The sequence below is a fragment of the Haliotis cracherodii genome, unplaced genomic scaffold, assembly GCF_022045235.1.
Source record: "Haliotis cracherodii isolate W230 unplaced genomic scaffold, xgHalCrac1.p SCAF_3, whole genome shotgun sequence".
Classification (NCBI taxonomy): domain Eukaryota; kingdom Metazoa; phylum Mollusca; class Gastropoda; order Lepetellida; family Haliotidae; genus Haliotis; species Haliotis cracherodii.
Window position 1 is genome coordinate 35,625,383 of NW_027266286.1, and position 22,021 is coordinate 35,647,403.

Genomic DNA, 22,021 nt, shown 5'->3' on the forward strand with positions numbered 1-22,021 from the left:
TATATTTGGTACTGTATAATATGTAACTTGGATTGTTAGTGGCTATATCCTCAAAGGGGGTTGAAGTAGCGTAAAATTATTGTCCCCCTACGAGGGTATGTAAGACCACATCATTCGAAGTACATTTATTCTTACATCGGTTTTGAACGTAGTATATTTGTTTATTTTAATTGTTGGCTTAATTGCATTCCATCACCAGCAGCTGAAGTGTTGGTGTAAATCCTGCTGGGGAGCCGTGCAGGTAGCAAAAGTAATGTAAGTCCCCACGGTCCCTAGTGAGGTGGCCTCTCTCTGGTTGCTGGTGATCTATAGCCCTTTTTTATATTGTATTGTTGAATGAAAATGTATTCTTTTAACTGTTCTCAACTAGTTTTAAAATCGAAACTGTGATACTCTAGTTATCTTACTGTCCATCGTTGACAGCTTTTTAATTAAATCAAAATATAACTGTTTCGTCACGATATGGCTGAAATATTGCCGATGTGACGTTAAATTTCACTCACTCACTCACTCACTCACTGCTCATTCATAATAATCAAACAGGATTTATTCCAGGAAGATCTATTTCAGAAAACACAAGGTTGTTATATGATATTATCTTTGAATCAAATAGACAAAATAAACCAGGAATACTTCTGCTGATCGATTTTGAAAAAGCATTTGATACGGTATCAAAATAATTTATAAATAAAGTTTTACACAAATATGGATTTGGACCAGAAATGATAAGGTGGATAAATATGACAAGCAATCTTTTGTTAAAAACCTATACTGGGAAGATGTCTTGAAAGCTTGGAGTGAGTGAGTGAGTGAGTGAGTTAATATTTAAAGTCACATCGGCACTATTTCAGCCATATCGTGACTTGAACAAGTTAGGCATTTATATTATATATTAAAAGCTGTCATCGAAGGACAGTACAACAACCAGCAATATATCACAGATTAAGATTTTAAAACTAGTTTTAGAACAATAAAATAATCAGATACAATACAAACGATACAATATAAAAACGGACTGTAGATCGCCAGCAGCTAAAGTTAGGCCACCATACTAGGGACCATGGGGACTTACGGTACTTCTGCTACCTACATGGTACCCCAGCAGGATTTACACCATCCCTCTGGCCACTGGCGATTATCAGACAGATTAGCCAAAGAGTTAAAATCAACAAAAATACTACGATTAAAAGCACTGAGAAAGGAAATGATACGTTGAATGATACTGGACTTACGTACCTTCCCTTGGGGACAATTGTTTTACGATACTTCAACCCCCTGTAAAGATACAGCCACCAACAATCTCAGTTATGATTTCATTCCACCAAATTAAAATTCATATACTTTATACTACACATATTATAATCAAAATTTATCTATTAATTCTATTTCTTTTAAAAAACCGATGATTAAATGAGCACTGAATTGATTAAAAAGATCCTTTATGGATGTAATTTTGAAATACTTATCCCTTGTGATGGTAAATTCAATGCAGTCAAGCAGGACATGCTTGACCGTGATTCTCTCATCACAAGGGATGCAAAATGGAGGATCCTCACCTTTCAATAAATATTCGTGGGTATATCTGCTGTGGCCAATACGACATCGTCGCATAATGACCTCTTCAAATCTGGACTGACAGCCCAAGTAGGTATAACCGATAGATGGTTTAATTTCATGTAATTTATTGATACCTACTTGGGTGTCCCACTTCTTCTGCATGAGATCCCTGATGTAACATTTAATAACAGGCTTATAATCACTGAAGTAAGAAGTGGTGTCACAGATTTGTTGAGTGCTGCTTTTGCAGCAGCAGCAGCCATTGTATTACCAATGATTCCAACATGGCTGGGTAACCAACAAAAAACGATGTCGTATTGGCCAGTTGCAAGATCATTGAACAATTCAATAATTTCAGGCACTCGTGAAGAGCAACCTCCCCGTGGTGAGTGCTGGGTAACGCTAATAGCTCTTCCCCCGTGTGGACTCGGGGTAGAATTTGTCCACAGCACCCCATTGCTGGTCGTAAGAGGCGACCAAAGTGGGCAGCCCGTTTGCCGTTGATTGCGTCCCTGTGTCGGCGGAGGACGGGAGTCTGGTAGTTGAGGGCACTGGTTCCTGGAACTGTGTTCCTTTGCCCAACACACTACTTCGACCCTTACTTCGCCTAGACGGGTGGTAAGATGGGCCCGGTCTTATCAATCGGCTGGTCATGCCAGGCCCTGTGCATAATATTGTGTTTGCACTAATGTGATTTCTATTAATGTATTATTTGGTCTTGGTCATGTCTTACATGTTTGACTTCCCAAATTATTATGTAAACGTTTGCCTAGAGTCTTATGCCAGAAGGCGGTGGCTCATGGGCCAATCTGGTGATACGGACCGCTGAATTCTGTGTTTTTTTAGGAAAATGCCATGGGCCGAACCAGCCTGACATTCTTCCTTTCATTAACGACAGCTATTTATGTCTTTATTTCTGGAGTATAACACCCCTGTAGCCCTGGTGTTGCAGCATGGCTTCCACTGTGGCACCGTCCTTGTTGACACTCCATGGTGGGTGGGGAGCAGGGTTGTCGAAACTTCTCTCTCTCATTATGGATACCCCACAACACACTGGTTCTCGTAGCAAAAACAAGAGAAGACATGTTGACGTGGATACTATTTCATCTTCTGATGATGAATCTTCTCCAGCCAATATTGACTCGTGGCCAAGATTTCTAGTTGTAGAAGGCATTGATGGTGTGCCTCTCAAGATCAATCCGTTTGTAGTTTCAAAGGCAGTTCAAGGAATTTGTGGTGACGTTAAAAACGTCACTCGTCTCCGGTCTGGTTCTCTCTTGATAGAATGTTCCAAGAGACAACAATCCATTAATTTGTTAAATGCTCATCATTTTGCCAATACTGCTATTGCAGTATCTATTCATAAATCTTTAAATTCCTGCAGGGGCATTGTCCGCGACCGAGTGAAATGCCTGTCTGACATGTCAGAAGAGGAGATTGCTCAGGAACTCCAATCTCAAGGTGTAACAGCTGTTAAACGCTTTACAAGAAAAGATCATGACAGTGTTGTAAACACTAACACCTATTTATTTACCTTTGCTCTTTCTAAACTCCCAACCTCAATCAAAGCTGGTTATTTTAACATCGGTGTGGATGTGTATATACCACATCCTCTGCGATGTTTCAAGTGCCAACAGTTTGGCCATGGCGCCAAGTCCTGTCGTGGCTCTGCAGTGTGCTCCCGTTGCAGTAAGAATCATGAAAGCTCTGATTGCACAGGTGCCAGCAGATGTGCGAACTGCAACGGTGAGCACATGTCTTCCTCCAAACAATGTCCAGTCTTTGAAAGAGAAACCAAAATTATAAAAATCAAATACACAAACAATATTTCCTTTTCTGATGCCAAAAAATTGGTAAAGGAACAACCTCTAAACAGTTCACAGTCAAAATCTTACTCTGCCATAGTCTCTTCTCCTACGCAAACTGTTGATCATGCTTGTCAGACAGCTATTTCCTGGGTCTCAGATAAACAGACAATGTTATATTCCACAACCGAGGAATTAACTTCGTCGTCTGAAACACAGACTGATATCCAATTGACCCCTCCCTCTCTGGAGCCTGAGCCTAAACCACAGCCAAAGCCTGAGACTGAACCACAGCCTGAGTCTGAGACTGAGATTGAACCTCATCTGTTAACCAGGAAAGAGAGAAAACAAATGCGTAAAAAGGAATTAAGGACCCTTAAACATCTGAAGGCGCCTTCAACAATCCCTGTCGAGGTTCATAACACCTTTGAACCTCTCGATATGGAAGTGTCTCCATCGTTGTGTTTACAGCGTAAGGGACCTTCACCCCGTTCACGTTCTCCGATTGAGCCGCCATGAGTTGCTCTCAAAATTTACTACAATGGAATTGCAGAGGACTTCGTAAGAATTTTAATGAGATACAAGTACTAGTTCAAGATTTTAAGCCGTCAGCTATATGTCTCCAAGAGACATATCTTAAACATACGGATACATTTGATCTGAGGCAGTATAATTGTCATCATTCTTTTTCTCCTCCGGGTGACAAAGCCACTGGAGGCTCTACTATTTTAGTCAGGCGGGACATCATCCATAGTGCTGTTCCTTTAAATACTACTCTTCAAGCTGTTGCTATCCGCCTTACCTTGCACATTGCATTCACTTTGTGCTCTTTGTATATTCCACCTTCGTCTGCACTTCGACTGTCTGATCTTCAGCATTTGTATGATCAACTCCCTAAGCCGTGTATCATCATGGGCGATTTAAATGGGCACAACCCTCTATGGGGAAGTACAACTACAAACAATAAGGGGAAAGTTATTGAGGATTTTTTTTTCTGATAATAACTTATGTTTATTTAATGACGATTCCAGCACCTATTTACATCCTGCCACAGGGACTTACTCTGCACTCGATCTGTCCCTCACTGATTCAAATATTTACAATGAGTTCGATTGGTCTGTGCATGATGACCTTTGTGGAAGTGATCACTTTCCTACTGTCCTAAAAACAATGAAACCGAATGATGACCCACCTTCGTCGAGGTGGAATTTTACAAAGGCCAATTGGTCCTTGTATGCAACATTATGTGTTGAAAAATTGAAACCGGACAACTTCACAAATGTACCAGATCCCATCCAGTTGTTTTCGAGTCAACTCCATGATATTGCTGACCAAACAATTCCTAAGTCCTCTGCAAATCCTCACATTTGTAAACCATGGTTTACTAATGAATGCAAACAAGCAAGAAAGTGTAGGAAGAAAGCGGGAAAATATTTCCGTAAACATCCTACAGTACATAACTTGAATACTGTTAAAATAACTAGTGCCAAGGCACGACGTGCTTATAAACATAATAAGCGTCAATCTTGGAGGAATTATGTCTCCAGAATTAATTCACGCACACCCATGTCCAAGGTGTGGAACATGGTTAAAAAAATAAAAGGTAAAGGTTCTAAATCGTCTGTACACCATCTTAAAGACGGTGACAAATTAATAACTGATAAATCTGCCATTGTAAATAAACTTGGCGAGACTCTTGCCAAAAATTCTTCATCATCAAATTATGTTCCCGAGTTTCAGAGATATCAGAAACAACAGGAAAAGAAAAAGGTTAATTTCGATTCAAATAATGGTGAAGACTACAATGAAGTATTTTCATTGCATGAGCTACATACTGCTCTTGAGCAAGCTCATGATACTGCTGCAGGGGATGATAATATCCATTATCAGTTACTCAAGCATTTGCCCGAATCATGTCTTGAGACGCTTTTAGATATATTTGACCACATATGGACATCAGGGAATTTTCCTCCTTCATGGCATAATGCCATTGTGGTACCGATACCAAAACCTGGCCGGGATCATACTGATCCCTCAAATTACCGCCCTATATCGTTAACCAGTTGTGTTTGCAAAACCATGGAACGAATAGTAAATAATAGATTAGTATGGTATTTGGAAACCAACAATCTTCTTAGCAATATTCAATGTGGTTTCCGAAAAAATCGAAGTACTATCGACCATTTGGTACGATTAGAATCCTTTGTTAAAAATGCTATTGTAAATAAGCAACACGTAGTATCAGTTTTCTTTGATCTTGAGAAAGCATACGATACTACTTGGAAGCATGGCATTCTAAAGGATTTACATGATTTTGGTTTGAGAGGCAGGTTGCCTCTTTTTATATCACAATTTTTAACAGACAGACAATTTCAAGTCCGAGTGGGTTCCACCCTGTCTGACCATTATAATCAGGATCAGGGTGTCCCACAAGGCAGTATTTTGTCTGTCACCTTGTTTAGTATTAAAATTAATAGTCTGTCCAAGGTTTTAAGTAATTCAGCGGATGGTTCACTGTTCGTGGATGATTTTAATGCATCTTGTTGTGGTAAAAATATGCATACCATAGAGAGGCAGTTACAAATCTGTCTCAATAAAAAAGTGGTCTCTCGAAAACGGGTTCAAATTTTCTATGTCTAAAACTAACTGTATACACTTCTGCAGAAAATATAAACCGCATAAAGACCCTGAATTATTTTTGAATGGCACCCCTATCAAAGTTGTAAAGGAGGCCAAATTCTTGGGACTCATCTTTGATAGCCATTTAACTTTCTTACCACACATTAAATCACTTAAAGCTAAATGCCTGAAGGCGCTGGATTTATTGAAAGTTGTATCAAATTCCAAGTGGGGAGGGGATCAGACTACCCTCCTACACTTATACAGGTCACTGATCCGTTCAAAACTTGATTACGGCTCCATCGTCTATGTTGGAGCATGTAAAAGTAATTTAAAAAAACTTGATACTATCCATCACCAAGGACTGAGGCTTTGCCTTGAAGCCTTTCGCACTTCTCCTATTCCAAGTCTGTCTGTTGAAGCGGATGAGCCTTCTCTTAAACAACGCCGTCTGAAACTATCTTTACAGTACATCACTAAATTATATTCTAATCAGTCAAATCCAGCTTTCAATTGCGTATTTAATCCTCTTTACGAAGATATTTACAATAAGAAAACATCTCTTGTTCCACCACTAGGAATAAGAATTAAATCTGTCGTTTCTGCTGCGAACATTAACTTTCAGGATATAGCTCCCACAAAACTTTTTTCATCGCCTCCTTGGCAGATGGTAAGACCAACTGTAGACCTCACATTAACTAGACTTAAGAAATCTGATACAAATCCCCTTATTTATAAACAAGAATACAATCAATTAAGAAACACTTATGACACATATAAATCTATATTTACAGATGGATCCAAGGATGGTGGCGCAGTTGCTAGTGCCACCATCATTGGATCCAGAACAGTATCTTCACGATTACCCGATAATAGTTCCATATTCAGAGCAGAAGCACACGCCATTTTAACGGCACTAAAATATATCAAGAACAAATCCAAATATAAAGAATTCATAATTTTTTCAGACTCACTTTCGTGCCTTCAGGCTATTAAAAATCTGTCATGTAAACATCCATTTTTAATTGAAATTCTTGAATTATTTAATGATCTTGCGACTGGACAATATGATATCGTCTTTTGTTGGTTACCAAGCCATGTTGGGATTGTTGGTAACACATTGGCTGATGCTGCTGCAAAAGCAGCACTCGACAAATCTGTGACACCACTTCTTTTACCATACAGTGATTTTAAACCTATAATTAGATCTTACATCTGTGATCCGATGCAAAAGAAGTGGGACACCCAGGTAGGTATCAATAAATTACACGAAATTAAACCCCATGTTGGTTACACCTACTTGGGCTGTCAGTCCAGATTTGAAGAGGTCATTATGCGGCGATGTCGTATTGGCCACTCGAGATATACACATGAGTATTTATTAAAGGGTGAGGATCCTCCGTTTTGTATCCCTTGTGATGAAAGAATCACGGTCAAGCATGTCCTGCTTGACTGTATTGATTTTTCAGTCACAAGGGATAAATATTTCAGTGTAAAAACAGTGAAGGACCTTTTTAGTAAAGTTAACTCTCATTTAATACTATGTTTTTTAAAAGAAATAGAACTTATACATAAATTTTGATGTAATTGTTGTATTGTTTTAAAGATTGGTAGTGCAAAATTCATAACTATGATTGTTAGTGGCTGTACCCTCGAGGGGGGTTGAAGTAGCGTAAAATCATTGTCCCCCTAAGAGGGTATGTAAGTCCCATATCATTCGAAGTATTTTTCTGCATGCCAGGTTTTTAATCGCAGAATATTCGTCATTTTAGTTTGGCTTAACTGGTACACTGTCACCAGTGACTGAAGGGATGATATAAATCCTGCCGGGGTCCATGCAGGAAGCAAAGGTACTGTAAGTCCCCATGGACCCTAGCATGGTGATCTACTTTCAGTTGCTGGCGATCTCTAGCCCATTTTTATATTGTGTTCTCTGACACTTATGTCTTTTATATATTCTCAACTAGTTTTAAATATATTCTGTGATATTCTAGTTATTGTACTGTCCTTCGTTGACAGCTTTTTATAGTGTATACATTTCTGTATTATTAATGTACTTCTCGTCACGATATGGCTGAAATATTGCCGATGTGACGTTAAATATTAACTCACTCACTCACTCACTCATCCAAATCATGTCCAGTGTTCGTATCAGAATCACAGATCTTAAAACTGAAGCACACGCAAAATATTTCTTACTCTGCTGCCAAACAATTGGTACAACTTCCATCAAAATCACCCGCTAATATCACTTATTCAGCTGCAGTCTCTTCTCCGCCGCCAGTTCTCAAAATTACTACAGCCTCTACATCCTGCCAGACTTTGATCTCTTGGGTAAAAGATGACCAGTTTACCATCGACGATGCACAGACATCTCAATCTATGAAATCTACTTCAGCTTCCCAGACAGACCATCTAACATCAGCACCTCAGATTCTGAAAACTCAGAAAACGGTAACTCCATCAGAACCCAGCCATGTGAAAGTCACCAAAAACATTCAGGGCGAAGCCCATCTGACTAAAACAGAAAAAAAGAAGTTAAAAAAGATCAGGGCTCTCCAGCACTTGGAATTGCCTTCTCTTGCTGACACCACAGTGGAGGTTCATAATCCATTTGAGCCTCTAGCGATGGAGGTCAGTCCCTCACTCCCGGTTCGTGGGAGTGGACCTCCCTCTCACTCAAGAACTCCAGTTGAGCCTCCATGAATGGCTCCAATACTCTTATTCAGTGGAATTGCAGGGGACTAAAGAATAATTTTAATGATTTACAGTTATTGATACAGGATTTTAAACCATCAGCATTTTGTTTACAAGAAACGTATTTTAAAGATAATGATCAAATCAATTTGAGGCAATATGATGCATATAACTTCTTTTCTCCTCCAGGACCTAGGGCTACTGGAGGATCGTCAGTGTTGGTGAGGCAGGGTGTCATACATAGCCCTGTTCCACTTAATACTCCACTTCAAGCTGTTGCAGTCCGTTTAAGCCTCAACATTGTTTTCACATTGTGTTCGCTTTATGTACCTCCATCTTCTACTCTTCACCAAACTGATCTTCAGGCACTCTATGACCAGCACCCCAAGCCCTGTATCATTATGGGCGATTTGAATGGGCATAATCCACTTTGGGGTAGTGCTGACACGAACAGTAAAGGTAAGATATTAGAAGATTTCATTTCGAACAACGATTTATGCATCTTTAATGATAACTTATTTACATCCTGGAACAGGTACATATTCTTCTCTTGATTTATCACTTACCAACTCCGATCTGTTGAATGAATTCGAATGGTCAGTCCACGACGACCTTTGTGGAAGTGACCATTTCCCGACTATTCTTCAAACAATAATTCCAACTGATGTTACTACATCATCACGATGGAACTTCACAAAGGCTAACTGGCCTTTGTTCAAATTACTTTGTACGAGCAAATTAAATCCTGATCTTTTTGTTGATGTTCCTGATTCTATTACGGTGTTCACTGATGAACTGTACAAAATAGCTGATGATTGTATTCCAAAGTCCTCTGCAAATCCACACATCCCTAAACCATGGTTTAACAATGACTGCAGGCAAGCTAGGAAGGCACGGAAAAAGGCTGAGCGTTATTTCCGTCGCCATCCGATCGTCCATAATTTGAATCAATTTCAAATTTCAAATGCTAAAGCCAGGCGTACTTTTAAACATAATAAACGCCAATCTTGGCGTGATTATGTTTCAAAAATAAATTCACGAACGCCCATGTCTAAGGTATGGAATATGATACAGAAAATTAAAGGTAAGGGTTCGAAATCTAGCGTCCACCATCTTAAGAATGGGGATGACCTATTAACTAACAAATCGGATATTGCAAATAAACTTGGTGAAACGGTAGCAAAACATTCTTCCTCCTCAAACTATGTACCTAAATTCCAAATATACCAAAAACAGCAGGAAAAGAAAACTATTAATTTTAAATCAGATAATGGGGAAGATTATAATGAACTTTTCTCTATTCATGAAATCCTTACAGCACTTGAACAAGCTCACGATACGGCTGCCTGAGCTGATAATATTCATTATCAACTCCTGAAACACTTACCAGAATCATCTTTAGTAACATTATTGACTATTTTTGATCAAATTTGGACATCTGGGAAATTTCAACCTTCATGGCGTGATGCTGTAGTTATCCCGATACCCAAACCTGGGCGAGATCATACAGACCCTTCAAATTATCGACCGATATCACTAACAAGCTGCGTTTGCAAAACAATGGAACGCATGATTAATAATCGCTTAGTTTGGTACTTAGAGACCAACAATCTCCTAACAAACATACAAAGTGGTTTCCGGAAAAATAGAAGTACCATCGATCATTTGGTTCGATTAGAATCATTTGTTAAAAATGCAATAATAAATAAACAACATGCAAGGCCTATCTTTTTCGATCTAGAAAAAGCATATGACACTACATGGAAACATGGTATTTTAAAAGATTTACACGATTTTTGATTACGAGGCCGTTTGCCTCAATTCATATCTGAGTTTTTAACCGACAGGCAATTTCAGGTCCGCGTGGGTTCTACCCTGTCTGATCATTATAATCAGGATCAGGGTGTCCCACAAGGCAGTATTGTGTCTGTCACACTATTTAGCATTAAGATCAATAGTTTATCAAAGGTTTTAACTGATTCAATTGATGGATCGCTTTTTGTGAGTTATCCATCACAAGGGATAAATATTTCAAAGTGTCATCTATAAAGGATCTTTTTAATCAAATCAGTGCTCATTTAATCATCGGTTTTTTAAAAGAAATAGAATTAATAGATAAATTTTGATAATAATATGTATAGTATAAAGTAAATGAATTTTAATTTGGTGGAATGAAATCATAACTGAGATTGTTGGTGGCTGTATCTTTACAGGGGGTTGAAGTATCGTAAAACAATTGTCCCCAAGGGAAGGTACGTAAGTCCAGTATCATTCAACGTATCATTTCCTTTCTCTGTGCTTTTAATCGTAGTATTTTTGTTGATTTTAACTCTTTGGCTAATCTGTCTGATAATCGCCAGTGGCCAGAGGGATGGTGTAAATCCTGCTGGGGTACCATGTAGGTAGCAGAAGTACCGTAAGTCCCCATGGTCCCTAGTATGGTGGCCTAACTTTGGTTGCTGGCGATCTACAGCCCGTTTTTATATTGTATCATTTGTATTGTATCTGATTATTTTATTGCTCTTAAACTAGTTTTAAAATTATAATCTGTGATATATTGCTGGTTGTTGTACTGTCCTTCGATGACAGCTTTTAATATATAATATAAATGCCTAACTTGTTGAACCTAGTTCACATCGCTATATGGCTGAAATATTGCCGATGCGATGTAAAATTTAACTCACTCACTCACTCAATAATTTCAATTAAAATCGGATGTGTACAAGATAGATTTTTAATAGCTTGAAGGCAAGAGAGTGAGTCTGAAAATATGATAAATTGTTTATATTTTGATTGGCTTTTGATATATTCTAATGCTGTGAATATGGCCTTTAATTCGGCCGTAAAAATGGAACAGTTATCTGGTATTCGGTTTGATATAGTCCTGGATCCAATGACAGTGGCGTTGGCAACAGCATCACCATCCTTGGATCCATCTGTAAATATTGATTTGTAGGTATCATATGAGGACCGTAATTGATTATATTCTTGCAGGTAAATTAGTTGATTTGTTTCAGATTTTTTAAATTTAGTGAGTGAAAGGTCTACTTCAGGCCTAACAAGTTGCCAAGGAGGAGAAGACAAAAGACGGCATGGAGATATTAAATGGAGGTCAATATGAGCATCCGCAATGTGAGACTTGATCCAAATGCCAAGTGGCGGTACAAGTTTTGGTTTGTTGAGAAACAGATCCTCATTAAGAGGATGAAAGACGCAGTTATAAGCTGGATTTGATGGGTTTGTACGTAATTTAGTTACATATTGAAGGGATAATTTCAAGCGGCGTTGCGCAAGCGAAGGCTCATCGGCCTCCACATACAAACTTGTGACAGGAGAGGTTCTAAATGATCCAAGAGTGAGTGAGTGAGTGAGTTAATATTTAACGTCACATCGGCAGTATTTCAGCCATATCGTGACGAGAAGTACATTAATAATACACATAATTATACGAAAAATAAAAACCTGTCGACGAAGGACAGTAAAATAACTAGATTTATCACAGATCATGTCTAAAACTAGTAGTTAGCAATAAAAATATAACAACATACGAAACAATACAAGATAAAAATGAGCTATAGATCGCCAGCCACTGAAGAGAGATCACCATGCTAGGGTCCATGGGGAAAATGATCCAAGAGAGAGTCTCAGACCTTGATGGTGTATGCTATCTAATTTCTCTAAATTACTTTTAGCAGCTCCACCATATACAATTGAACCATAATCGAGTTTAGATCTAATAAGGGATCTATACAGGAGAAGTAGGGTTGTCTGATCCCCACCCCACTTAGTATTGGCAACAACTTTTAGTAGATCAAGAGCCTTCAAGCATTTAGTTTTAAGATATTTGATATGAGGTAAAAACGTCAAGTGGCGATCAAAAATAAGCCCCAAGAACTTGGTCTCCTCCACAACCTTGATGGGGGCACCGTTTAACAACAGTTCCGGGTCTTTATGGGATCTATAATTTCTACAAAAATGGATACAATTTGTCTTTGCTTTAGAAAATCTAAAACCATTTTCAAGCGACCACTTTTGGATTTTATTTAGGCAAAGCTGCAGTTGCCTTTCTATTGTGTGCATGTTTTTGCCACGACAAGATATGTTGAAGTCATTTACAAAGAGTGACCCATCAGTTGAGTCATTCAATACCTTGGAGAGAGTAACCTTGGTTAATTTTAATGCTGAATAATGTGACAGACAAGATACTGCCTTGTGGAACACCCTGATCCTGATTGTAATGGTCAGACAGGGTTGAACCCACGCGGACTTGAAATTGTCTGTCGGTTAAAAAAACTGGATATGAACTGAGGCAAACGACCTCGTAATCCAAAATCATGAAGATCTTTTAAAATGCCATGCTTCCAAGTTGTATCATAAGCTTTTTCTATATCGAAAAAGATGGATACAGCATGTTGTTTATTTACAATGGAAGTTTTTATGAACGATTCTAAACGCACAAGATGATCAATGGTACTTCTATTTTTCCGGAAACCACATTGTATATCTGTAATGAGATGATTGGTTTCCAAATACCAAACTAATCGATTATTCACCATACGTTCCACAGTTTTGCAAACGCAGCTAGTAAGAGATATCGGACGGTAATTTGATGGATCTGTATGATCCCGTCCTGGTTTTGGTATAGGGACTACAATCGCATCGCGCCACGAAGGAGGAAAAATCCCTGATGTCCAAATAGCATCAAATATAGTTAAAAGTGTTTGGAGACATGATTCAAGCAAGTGTTTTAAAAGCAGGTAAAAATAATTTTTTTGCGATGTCAGATTTATCTGTTAATATATCAGTACCATCTTTAAGATGTTTAATGCTTGATTTTGAACCCCTGCCTTTAATTCTTTGAATCATATTCCACACCTTTGATATAGGTGTGCGTGAGTTGATTCTGGATACATAATGTCTCCAAGACTGACGCTTATTTCGTTTAAATGTTCGTCTAGCCTTTGCACTGTTTATTTTTAAAATATTCAAATTATGGACCGTAGGGTGTCGGCGGAAAAACTTTTCTGCCTTCTTCCTATGCTTTCTAGCCTTTTTGCAATCATCGCTAAACCATGGTTTGCGAATGTGCGGGTTCACAGAGGATTTAGAAATGGTTTCATCAGCTATGTGTTGCAGTTGTCCTGAGAACATCTGAATAGGATCTGGAATGTTTTGGAAAGTCTCCGGTTTTAGTGTTTCAAAACAACGAGTTTGAAATAAGGGCCAATTTGCTCTATTAAAATTCCACCTTGTGGATGGTGGTTCATCAGTAGGCAGAACAGATTTTAATACTGTGGGGAAATGGTCACTTCCACATTTCATCATGGACTGACCAGTCAAATTCGTTTAGTAAATTAGTGAGTGAGTGAGTTAATATTTAAAGTCACATCGGCACTATTTCAGCCATATCGTGACTTGAACAAGGTAAACATTTATATTATATATATAAACCTGTCGCCGAAGAACAGTACAACAATTAGCAATATATCACAGATTATAATTTTAAAAACTAATTTTAGAGCAATAAAACGATCAAATTAAAGCAGACGACACAGTATAAAAACGGGCTGTAGATCGCCAGCAACCAAAGCTAGGCCACCATACTAGGGACCATGGGACTTACGGTACTTCTGCTACCTACATGGTCCCCAGCAGGATTTACACCATCCCTCGGGCTACTGGCGATGATCAGAAAGATTAGCCAAAGAGTTAAAATCAACAAAAATGCTACGATTAAAATCACAGCAAAATGAAAAGATACTTTGAATGATACCGGACTTACGTACCTTCCCAGGGGGACAATTGTTTTACGATACTTCAACCCCCTGTAAAGATACAGCCACTAACAATCCAAGTCATGAATTCAATTTACCAAATTAAAATCACTTTCTATATACTGTACATATTATAATCAAAATTTATCTATTAATTCTATTTCTTTTAAAAAACCGATGAGTAAATGAGCACTGATACTAAAAAGATCCTTGATGGACGAAACTTTGAAATACTTATCCCTTGTAATGGAAAAATCAATACAGTCAAGCAGGACATGCTTGACTGTGATTCTCTCATCACATGGGATACAAAACGGAGGATCCTCACCTTTTAATAGATATTCATTTGTATATCTTGAATGGCCAATACGACATCGTCGTAAAATGACCTCTTCAAATCTGGACTGACATCCCAAGTAGGTGTAACCGAGAGTTGGCTTAATTTGATGTAATTTATTGATACCTACTTGGGTGTCCCACTTCATTTGCATAAGATCTCTGATGTAACATCTGATCACAGGTTTATAATCACTGTATGGAAGTAGAAGTGGTGTCACAGATTTGTTGAGGGCTGCTTTTGCAGCAGCATCAGCCATTGTGTTGCCTTTTATGCCCACGTGACTGGGCAACCAGCAAAAGACGATGTCGTATTGGCCAGTTGAAAGATCATTATAAAGTTCTAACATGTTTAAAATGATTGGATGACTAGAAGAGACTTTTTTTAGTGCCTGAAGACAAGATAACGAATCAGAAAAGATTATAAATCGTTTATATACAGATTGTTTTTGAATGTATCCCAAGGCTGTAAGGATAGCATTGGCCTCAGCAGTGAATATAGAGCTATTATCTGGTATTCTGGACGATAAATGTTTTGATCCAATGACGGTGGCAGATGCTACTTGGCCACCATCCTTGGATCCATCAGTAAAGATTGAACGGTGAGTGTCGTATTTATTTCTTAACTGTAAATATGCTTGTTGATATATGAGTGGATTGGTCTCAGATTTTATAAAACGTGTGAGGGAAATGTCTACTTCTGGCCTCACCAACTGCCAGGGAGGAGAAGACAAAAGGCGGTAAGGAGAGATGAGATCTAAATCTATATGGGCAGCAATAACATTTGATTTAATCCGAATTCCAAGTGGGGGAACCATATTGAGGATGAAAAACGGAGGCATATGCAGGATTAGAAGGGTTAGAGTGTAATTTTGTGATATATTGAAGGGATAATTTAATACGGCGTAGTTTCAAAGAGGGTTCATCAGCCTCGACATAGAGACTGTCAACAGGAGAAGTTCTAAAAGCACCAAGGCACACTCTAAGTCCCTGCATGATGGTGGATTGAATCTAACTTTTTTAAATTACTCTTGCAAGCTCCAGCATACACAATGGAGCCATAGTCTAATTTAGAGCGGATTAATGATCTATAAAGGTGAAGGAGGGTTGTCTGATCCCCTCCCCACTTAGAATTCGATACGACTTTCAATAAATCGAGGGCCTTCAGGCATTTAGTCTTTAAATATTTAATATGTGGCAAAAACGTCAAATGGTGGTCGAAAATCAATCCCAGAAATTTGGCCTCTTTTACAACCTTAATTGGAGTACCATCTAAAGAGAGCTCTGGGTCTTTATGAGTTTTATATTTCCGACAGAAATGTATACAATTTGTCTTTGTCTGTGAGAACTTAAATCCATTCTCAAGACACCATTTATGAATTTTATTAAGACACAACTGTAACTGTCTTTCAATTGTACGCATATTTTTACCACGACATGAAATATTAAAATCATCCACAAACAATGACCCATCGATTGAGTCATTTAATACTTTAGATAAACTATTTATTTTTATGCTAAACAAGGTAACAGAAAAAATACTGCCTTGTGGGACCCCCTGATCCTGATTATAATGATCGGACAGGGTTGATCCAACACGAACTTGAAATTGTCTGTCCGTTAAAAACTGTGATACAAATTGAGGCAAGCGGCCTCTTAAACCAAAATCATGTAAATCTTTTAAAATACCATGCTTCCAAGTGGTATCATAAGCTTTTTCAAGATCGAAAAAGATTGATACAGCATGTTGTTTGTTTATAAAAGCATTTTTAATAAATGATTCTAAACGAACTAAATGATCAATGGTACTTCGGTTTTTACGGAAACCGCATTGGATATTACTAATGAGATTGTTGGTTTCTAAAAACCAAACTAAGCGATTATTCACCATGCGCTCCATGGTTTTACAAACACAGCTAGTTAAGGAAATAGGTCGGTAATTGGATGGATCAGTATGATCCTTGCCAGGCTTTGGTATGGGTACAACGATGGCTTTTCTCCACGAAGGAGGAAAATGGCCTGTTGTCCAAATATCATCGAAAATATTCAATAGTGTTGTGAGACAAGATTCAGGCAAGTGTTTTAGAAGCTGATAATGGATATCATCAGCACCAGTTGCAGTATCATGAGCTTGTGCTAAAGCAGTGTGTAGCTCATGTAGTGAAAATACTTCGTTATAATCTTCGCCATTGACAGAATTAAAATTGACTTTTTTCTTTTCCTGTTGGTGTTGATACTTCTGAAACTTTGGATTATAGTTTGACGAAGAAGAATGATTGGCTAAAGTTTCGCCCAGTTTGTTTGCAATATCTGATTTTTCTGTCAATAAATTATTGTCATCTTCGAGATGATGAATACTTGATTTGGAACCTTTGCCTTTAATCTTTTGGATCATGTTCCACACCTTTGACATAGGCGTGCTAGAATTTATATTGGAAACATAATCCTTCCAGGTCTGTCGTTTATTGAGTTTAAAAGTTCGTCGAGCCTTGGCATAATTAATTTATACATTATTCAAATTATGAACAGTAGGATGGCGTCGAAAGTATTTCTCAGCCTTCTTCCTACGCTTCCTAGCTTGTTTGCATTCATAAGTAAACCATGGTTTACGAATATGTGGGTTCACAGAGGACTTAGGAATAGTGTCATCAGCTATACCTTTCAGTTGATCGGAAAACAACTGAATCGGGTCAGGAACATCCATAAAAAGTTCGTGTTGCAATTTGTCAGTACATATGTTCTGAAATAACTGCCAATTTGCCTTAGAAAAATTCCATCTTGTTATAGGTGGATCATCAGTGGGGTTTATAGCTGTAAGCACTGTCGGAAAATGATCACTTCCACAAAGGTCATCATGGACTGACCATACAAATTCATTATATAAGTTAGAATCTGTGATTGACAGATCTAATGCAGTGTACGTACCTGTTGCAGGATGTAAATATGTGTTCGAGCCGTCGTTGAAGATGCATAGATTATTGTTAGCAATAAAATCTTCAAGGATTTTCCCTTTATTGTTTGTATTGGAACTTCCCCATAGAGGGTTATGCCCATTAAGATCACCCATGATGATACAGGGCTTAGGGAGTTGGTCAAATAAATCCTGAAGGTCAGACTGCTGCAAATTTGAGGATGGAGAAATATATAGGGAACAAAGTGTGAAAGTTATTTGTAGAGTAAGACGGACAGCAACAGCCTGAAGTTTACAATGGAGATGAACAGGACTGTGGATGATGCCCTGCCTCACCAAAATGGAAGCACCGCCAGTGGCTTTATCACCTGGAGGTGAAAAAGAATGATAAGAATTGTACTGACGCAATTCAAATTTATCAGTATGCTTAAGATAGGTCTCTTGCAAACTAAAAGCTGATGGTTTATAGTCTTGTGCTAATAATTGGACTTCATTGAAATTATTCCTAAGTCCTCTGCAGTTCCACTGAAATATGTTAGGAGATTGAGTCATGGTGGTTCTATGGGGGATCTCTCACGGGCACGTGAGGAAGATGGACTCCTACTATTGCTCTGGGACGATGGGGTTACGTCCATGTCCAGAGCATCAAAGGAGTTGTGGAGCAAAACCTTTGAATATGAGGATTTCATCATACTTTGTTTTCTGTTTAATTTTTTTCTTTCTTTTCTGGTCAAAGTAACAACAGCAGATTCAATAGTAGCTGGTTCTACAGTCTCTGGCTCTTTAGTAACAAACTCTACATCAGCCTCAGCAGTCAAAGGTTCAGATGAGCTTATTGTTTGAGTAGAAGATGTATTTGAAGTTACTAAAGAAGATATATTAACAGGTTGATCGGATGTAATCCAAGTCAAATCTGTCTGGATAGAAATTGTAGTTTTTGGAGGATTTGGAGGATCAGCGGTAGATACAGCAGCAGAATACGTTCTGGTTACTGGAGTTTGTGGAGACTGATTTTCAATAAGCTTCTTAGCCTCGTAAAATGAGATATTGTTCTCATGTTTGAGCTTCAAGATTTTTGATTGTTTTAGCCATTCGGGACATAACTTTGATGAAGCCAGATGTGTTCCTTTGCAGTTTGCACATTTGACGTCAGCTGTGCAGTTGGTGTTGTCATGGCCTTCGCCACAGGGCTGACAGACCACAGAGTGATTGCAGGATTTAGAACCATGTCCGAACTTTTGGCAAGTGAAACATCGGAGTGGATTGGGGACATACACCTCCACTCCGATGTTGAGATAACCAGCTTCAATTGACTTTGGAAGGCCCGAGAGGGCAAAGGTAAGCAGATAAGTGTTAGACGGGATGATGGCACCGTCTCTCGATTTCATTGTGAAACGCTTAACTGCTGTTACACCTTGAGTTGTCAGTTCATCAGTAATCTCTTGCTCTGACATATCGGACAGGCAACGAGCTCTGTCTCGAATAATGCCTCGGCAAGAATTTAAGGTTTTGTGTACGGACACAGCAACCTCAATATTTGCGAATGTGGTTAAAGACAAAAGATTCAGAGACTGCTGTCTCTGTGAACACTCAATGAGAAGGGATCCACTGCGAAGACGTGTAACATTTTTCACTTCACCGCAAATTCCTAAGACAGCTTTAGAAATGGCGAATGGATTTAGTTTAATGGGTTGTTTGTCAGCTGCCTCAATCACAATAAACCGGGCCCAGGAATCCAAGCCACGAGATAATTGTCCACTTTGATCAATGTCATCAAGATCGACATGTCTACGTTTCGAACGGGTTGAACCGGGGTATTGGTGAGACATGGTGAAATATAGTAATTCAGCACCCCTGCTCCCCACCCACAATGGAGTGCTACAAGGGCGATGTTTTGTTGCACCGGATCTCCAACATGCAAACACCAGGGATACAGGGATGATATACTCAAGCAAATATGACTTGAATAGCTATATTTATCTACCAGATGTAGTGCCAGGCAGGTTCAGTCCATGACAAGAAACTGGAGACATACAGAATACAGAGGTCAACATCACCAGATTGGCCCATGAGCCACCGCCTTCTGGCGTAAGACTCTAGACAATTTATTCCATCAAAAATTGGTAATTCATACAAAGTATGCATGGCCAAGTCCAAAATATACATTATAATACAACACAGGAGTGCATATACAATATTACGCACAGGGCCTGGCATGACCAGCCGATTGATAAGACCGGGCCCATCTTACCACCCGTCTAGGCGAAGTAAGGGTCGAAGTAGTGTGTTGGGCAAAGGAACACAGTTCCAGGAACCAGTGCCCTCAACTACCAGACTCCCGTCCTCCGCCGACACAGGGACGCAACCCACAGCAAACAGGTTGCCCATTTTAGTCGCCTCATACGACCAGCAATGGGAGGCTGTGGAAATATTCTACCCCGGTTCCACACGGGGGAAGAGCTATTAGCGCTACCCAGCACTCACCACGAGGAGGTTGCTCTTCACGAGTGCCTTTAGTAAATTAGAATCTGTGAGTGACAGATCTAATGCTGAATAAGTTCCTGTTGCAGGATGTAAATATGTGTTTGCTCCATCATTAAATATACATAAATTATTGTTTGTAATAAAATCTTCAAGGACCGTACCCTTAGCGTTCGTATCGACACTTCCCCACAGAGGGTTATGTCCATTTAGGTCACCCATGATGACACAGGGTTGAGGGAGTTGGTCAAATAAAGACTGAAGATCAGACTGCTGAAGAGGAGAAGATGGTGGAATATACAAAGAGCAAAGTGTGAAGGCGATGTGAAATGTAAGCCGGACTGCAACGGCTTGAAGATTGGTTTTAAGAGGAATAGCTCTATGAATTATGTCCCGTCTGACTAAGATAGAAGAACCTCCTGTGGCTTTTACTCCTGGAGGTGAGAAGAAATTATACATATTATAATTCCTTATATCACATTTATCTGTGTTTTTAAGATAGGTTTCTTGCAAACACATAGCTGATGGTTTAAAATCTTGTATCAAAAGTTGTAAATCATTAAAATTATTTTTAAATCCTCTACAATTCCATTGAATTATGTTGGACGATTGAGTCACGGTGGCTCAATCGGTGAAACCTCACGTACACGTGAGGAGGAAGGACTCCTACTCCTGCTCTGTGACGATGGGGTTACATCCATGTCCAGAGCATCGAAGGAGTTATGGATAACTATCTCTGAAGAAGAGGAGTTCCTGTTTGTCTGTAACATTCAATGTGGTTTCCGTCAAAATAGAAGTACCATTGACCATCTGGTACGTTTAGAATCCTTTGTCAAAAATGCAATTGTCAATAATCAGCATGCAGTTTCAATCTTTTTTGATTTAGAAAAAGCGTATGATACCACTTGGAAGCATGGTATTTTAAAAGATCTACATAATTTGGGTCTAAGAGGCCATTTGCCTCAATTTATATCCCAATTTTTAACAGACCGACAATTTCAGGTTCGTGTGGGTTCCACCCTGTCTGACCATTAATCAGGATCAGGGTGTCCCACAAGGCAATGATTTGTCTGTAACTCTGTTTAGCATCTAGATTGATAGCCTGTCAAAGGTTTTAAATGATTCCATTGATGGTTCACTTTTTGTGGACGATTTTAATATTTCATGTCCTGGCAAAAATATGCATACCATCGAGAGACAGTTGCAGCTTTGTCTCAACAAGATCGAAAAATGGTGTCTCGAAAATGGTTTTAGGTTTTCCAAAGCTAAGACCAATTGAATACATTTCTGTAGGAAATACAAACATCATAACGATCCAGAGCTATTTTTACATGGCACTCCTATCAAGATTGTAGAAGAGACCAAGTTCCTGGGTCTCATTTTCGATCACCATTTAACTTTTAAGCCGCATATTAACTATCTTAAAACTAAATAGTTAGTTGCTAATACAAAGTGGGGAGGTGATCAGGCAACCCTCCTACACTTGTATAGGTCTCTGATCCGCTCTAAATTAGATTATGGCTCCATCGTTTATGGTGGAGCCTGTAGTGAGTGAGTGAATATTTATAGTCACATCGGCAATATTTCAGCCATATCGTGACTAAATCAAGTTAGACAGTAATAATACATACAATTTTATCATAAAACCTGTCGTTGGATTGGGTCGGTAACAATCCTGAACATATCAGGTGTTAATCTGTCTGAGTTCCTGAAAGGAAGGCAGTTGGCCTTGGTAAAGTTCCATATTGATGCAGGTGGAACATCGGATGGATTACTAGCTGTTAATAGTGAAGGAAAGTGGTCGCTTCCACATAAGTCATCATGGACCGACCACATAAATT

The 22,021-nt window shown here is 38.8% G+C and overlaps 1 protein-coding gene across 1 annotated transcript; it reads right to left on the reverse strand.

The window, feature by feature from the left end:
• Nucleotides 1-18,247: 18,247 nt before the first annotated feature.
• Nucleotides 18,248-19,528, reverse strand: LOC139475391 (uncharacterized). Its single transcript, XM_071258610.1, has one exon. It carries the CDS (start codon nt 19,526-19,528, stop codon nt 18,248-18,250), a length of 1,281 nt encoding a protein of 426 aa, XP_071114711.1.
• Nucleotides 19,529-22,021: the final 2,493 nt, after the last annotated feature.

What these genes read in the sequence shown, in the direction of transcription:
- LOC139475391 (XM_071258610.1), bottom strand. Translation starts at nt 19,528, where the DNA reads ATGTCTCACCAATACCCCGGTTCAACCCGTTCGAAACGTAGACATGTC.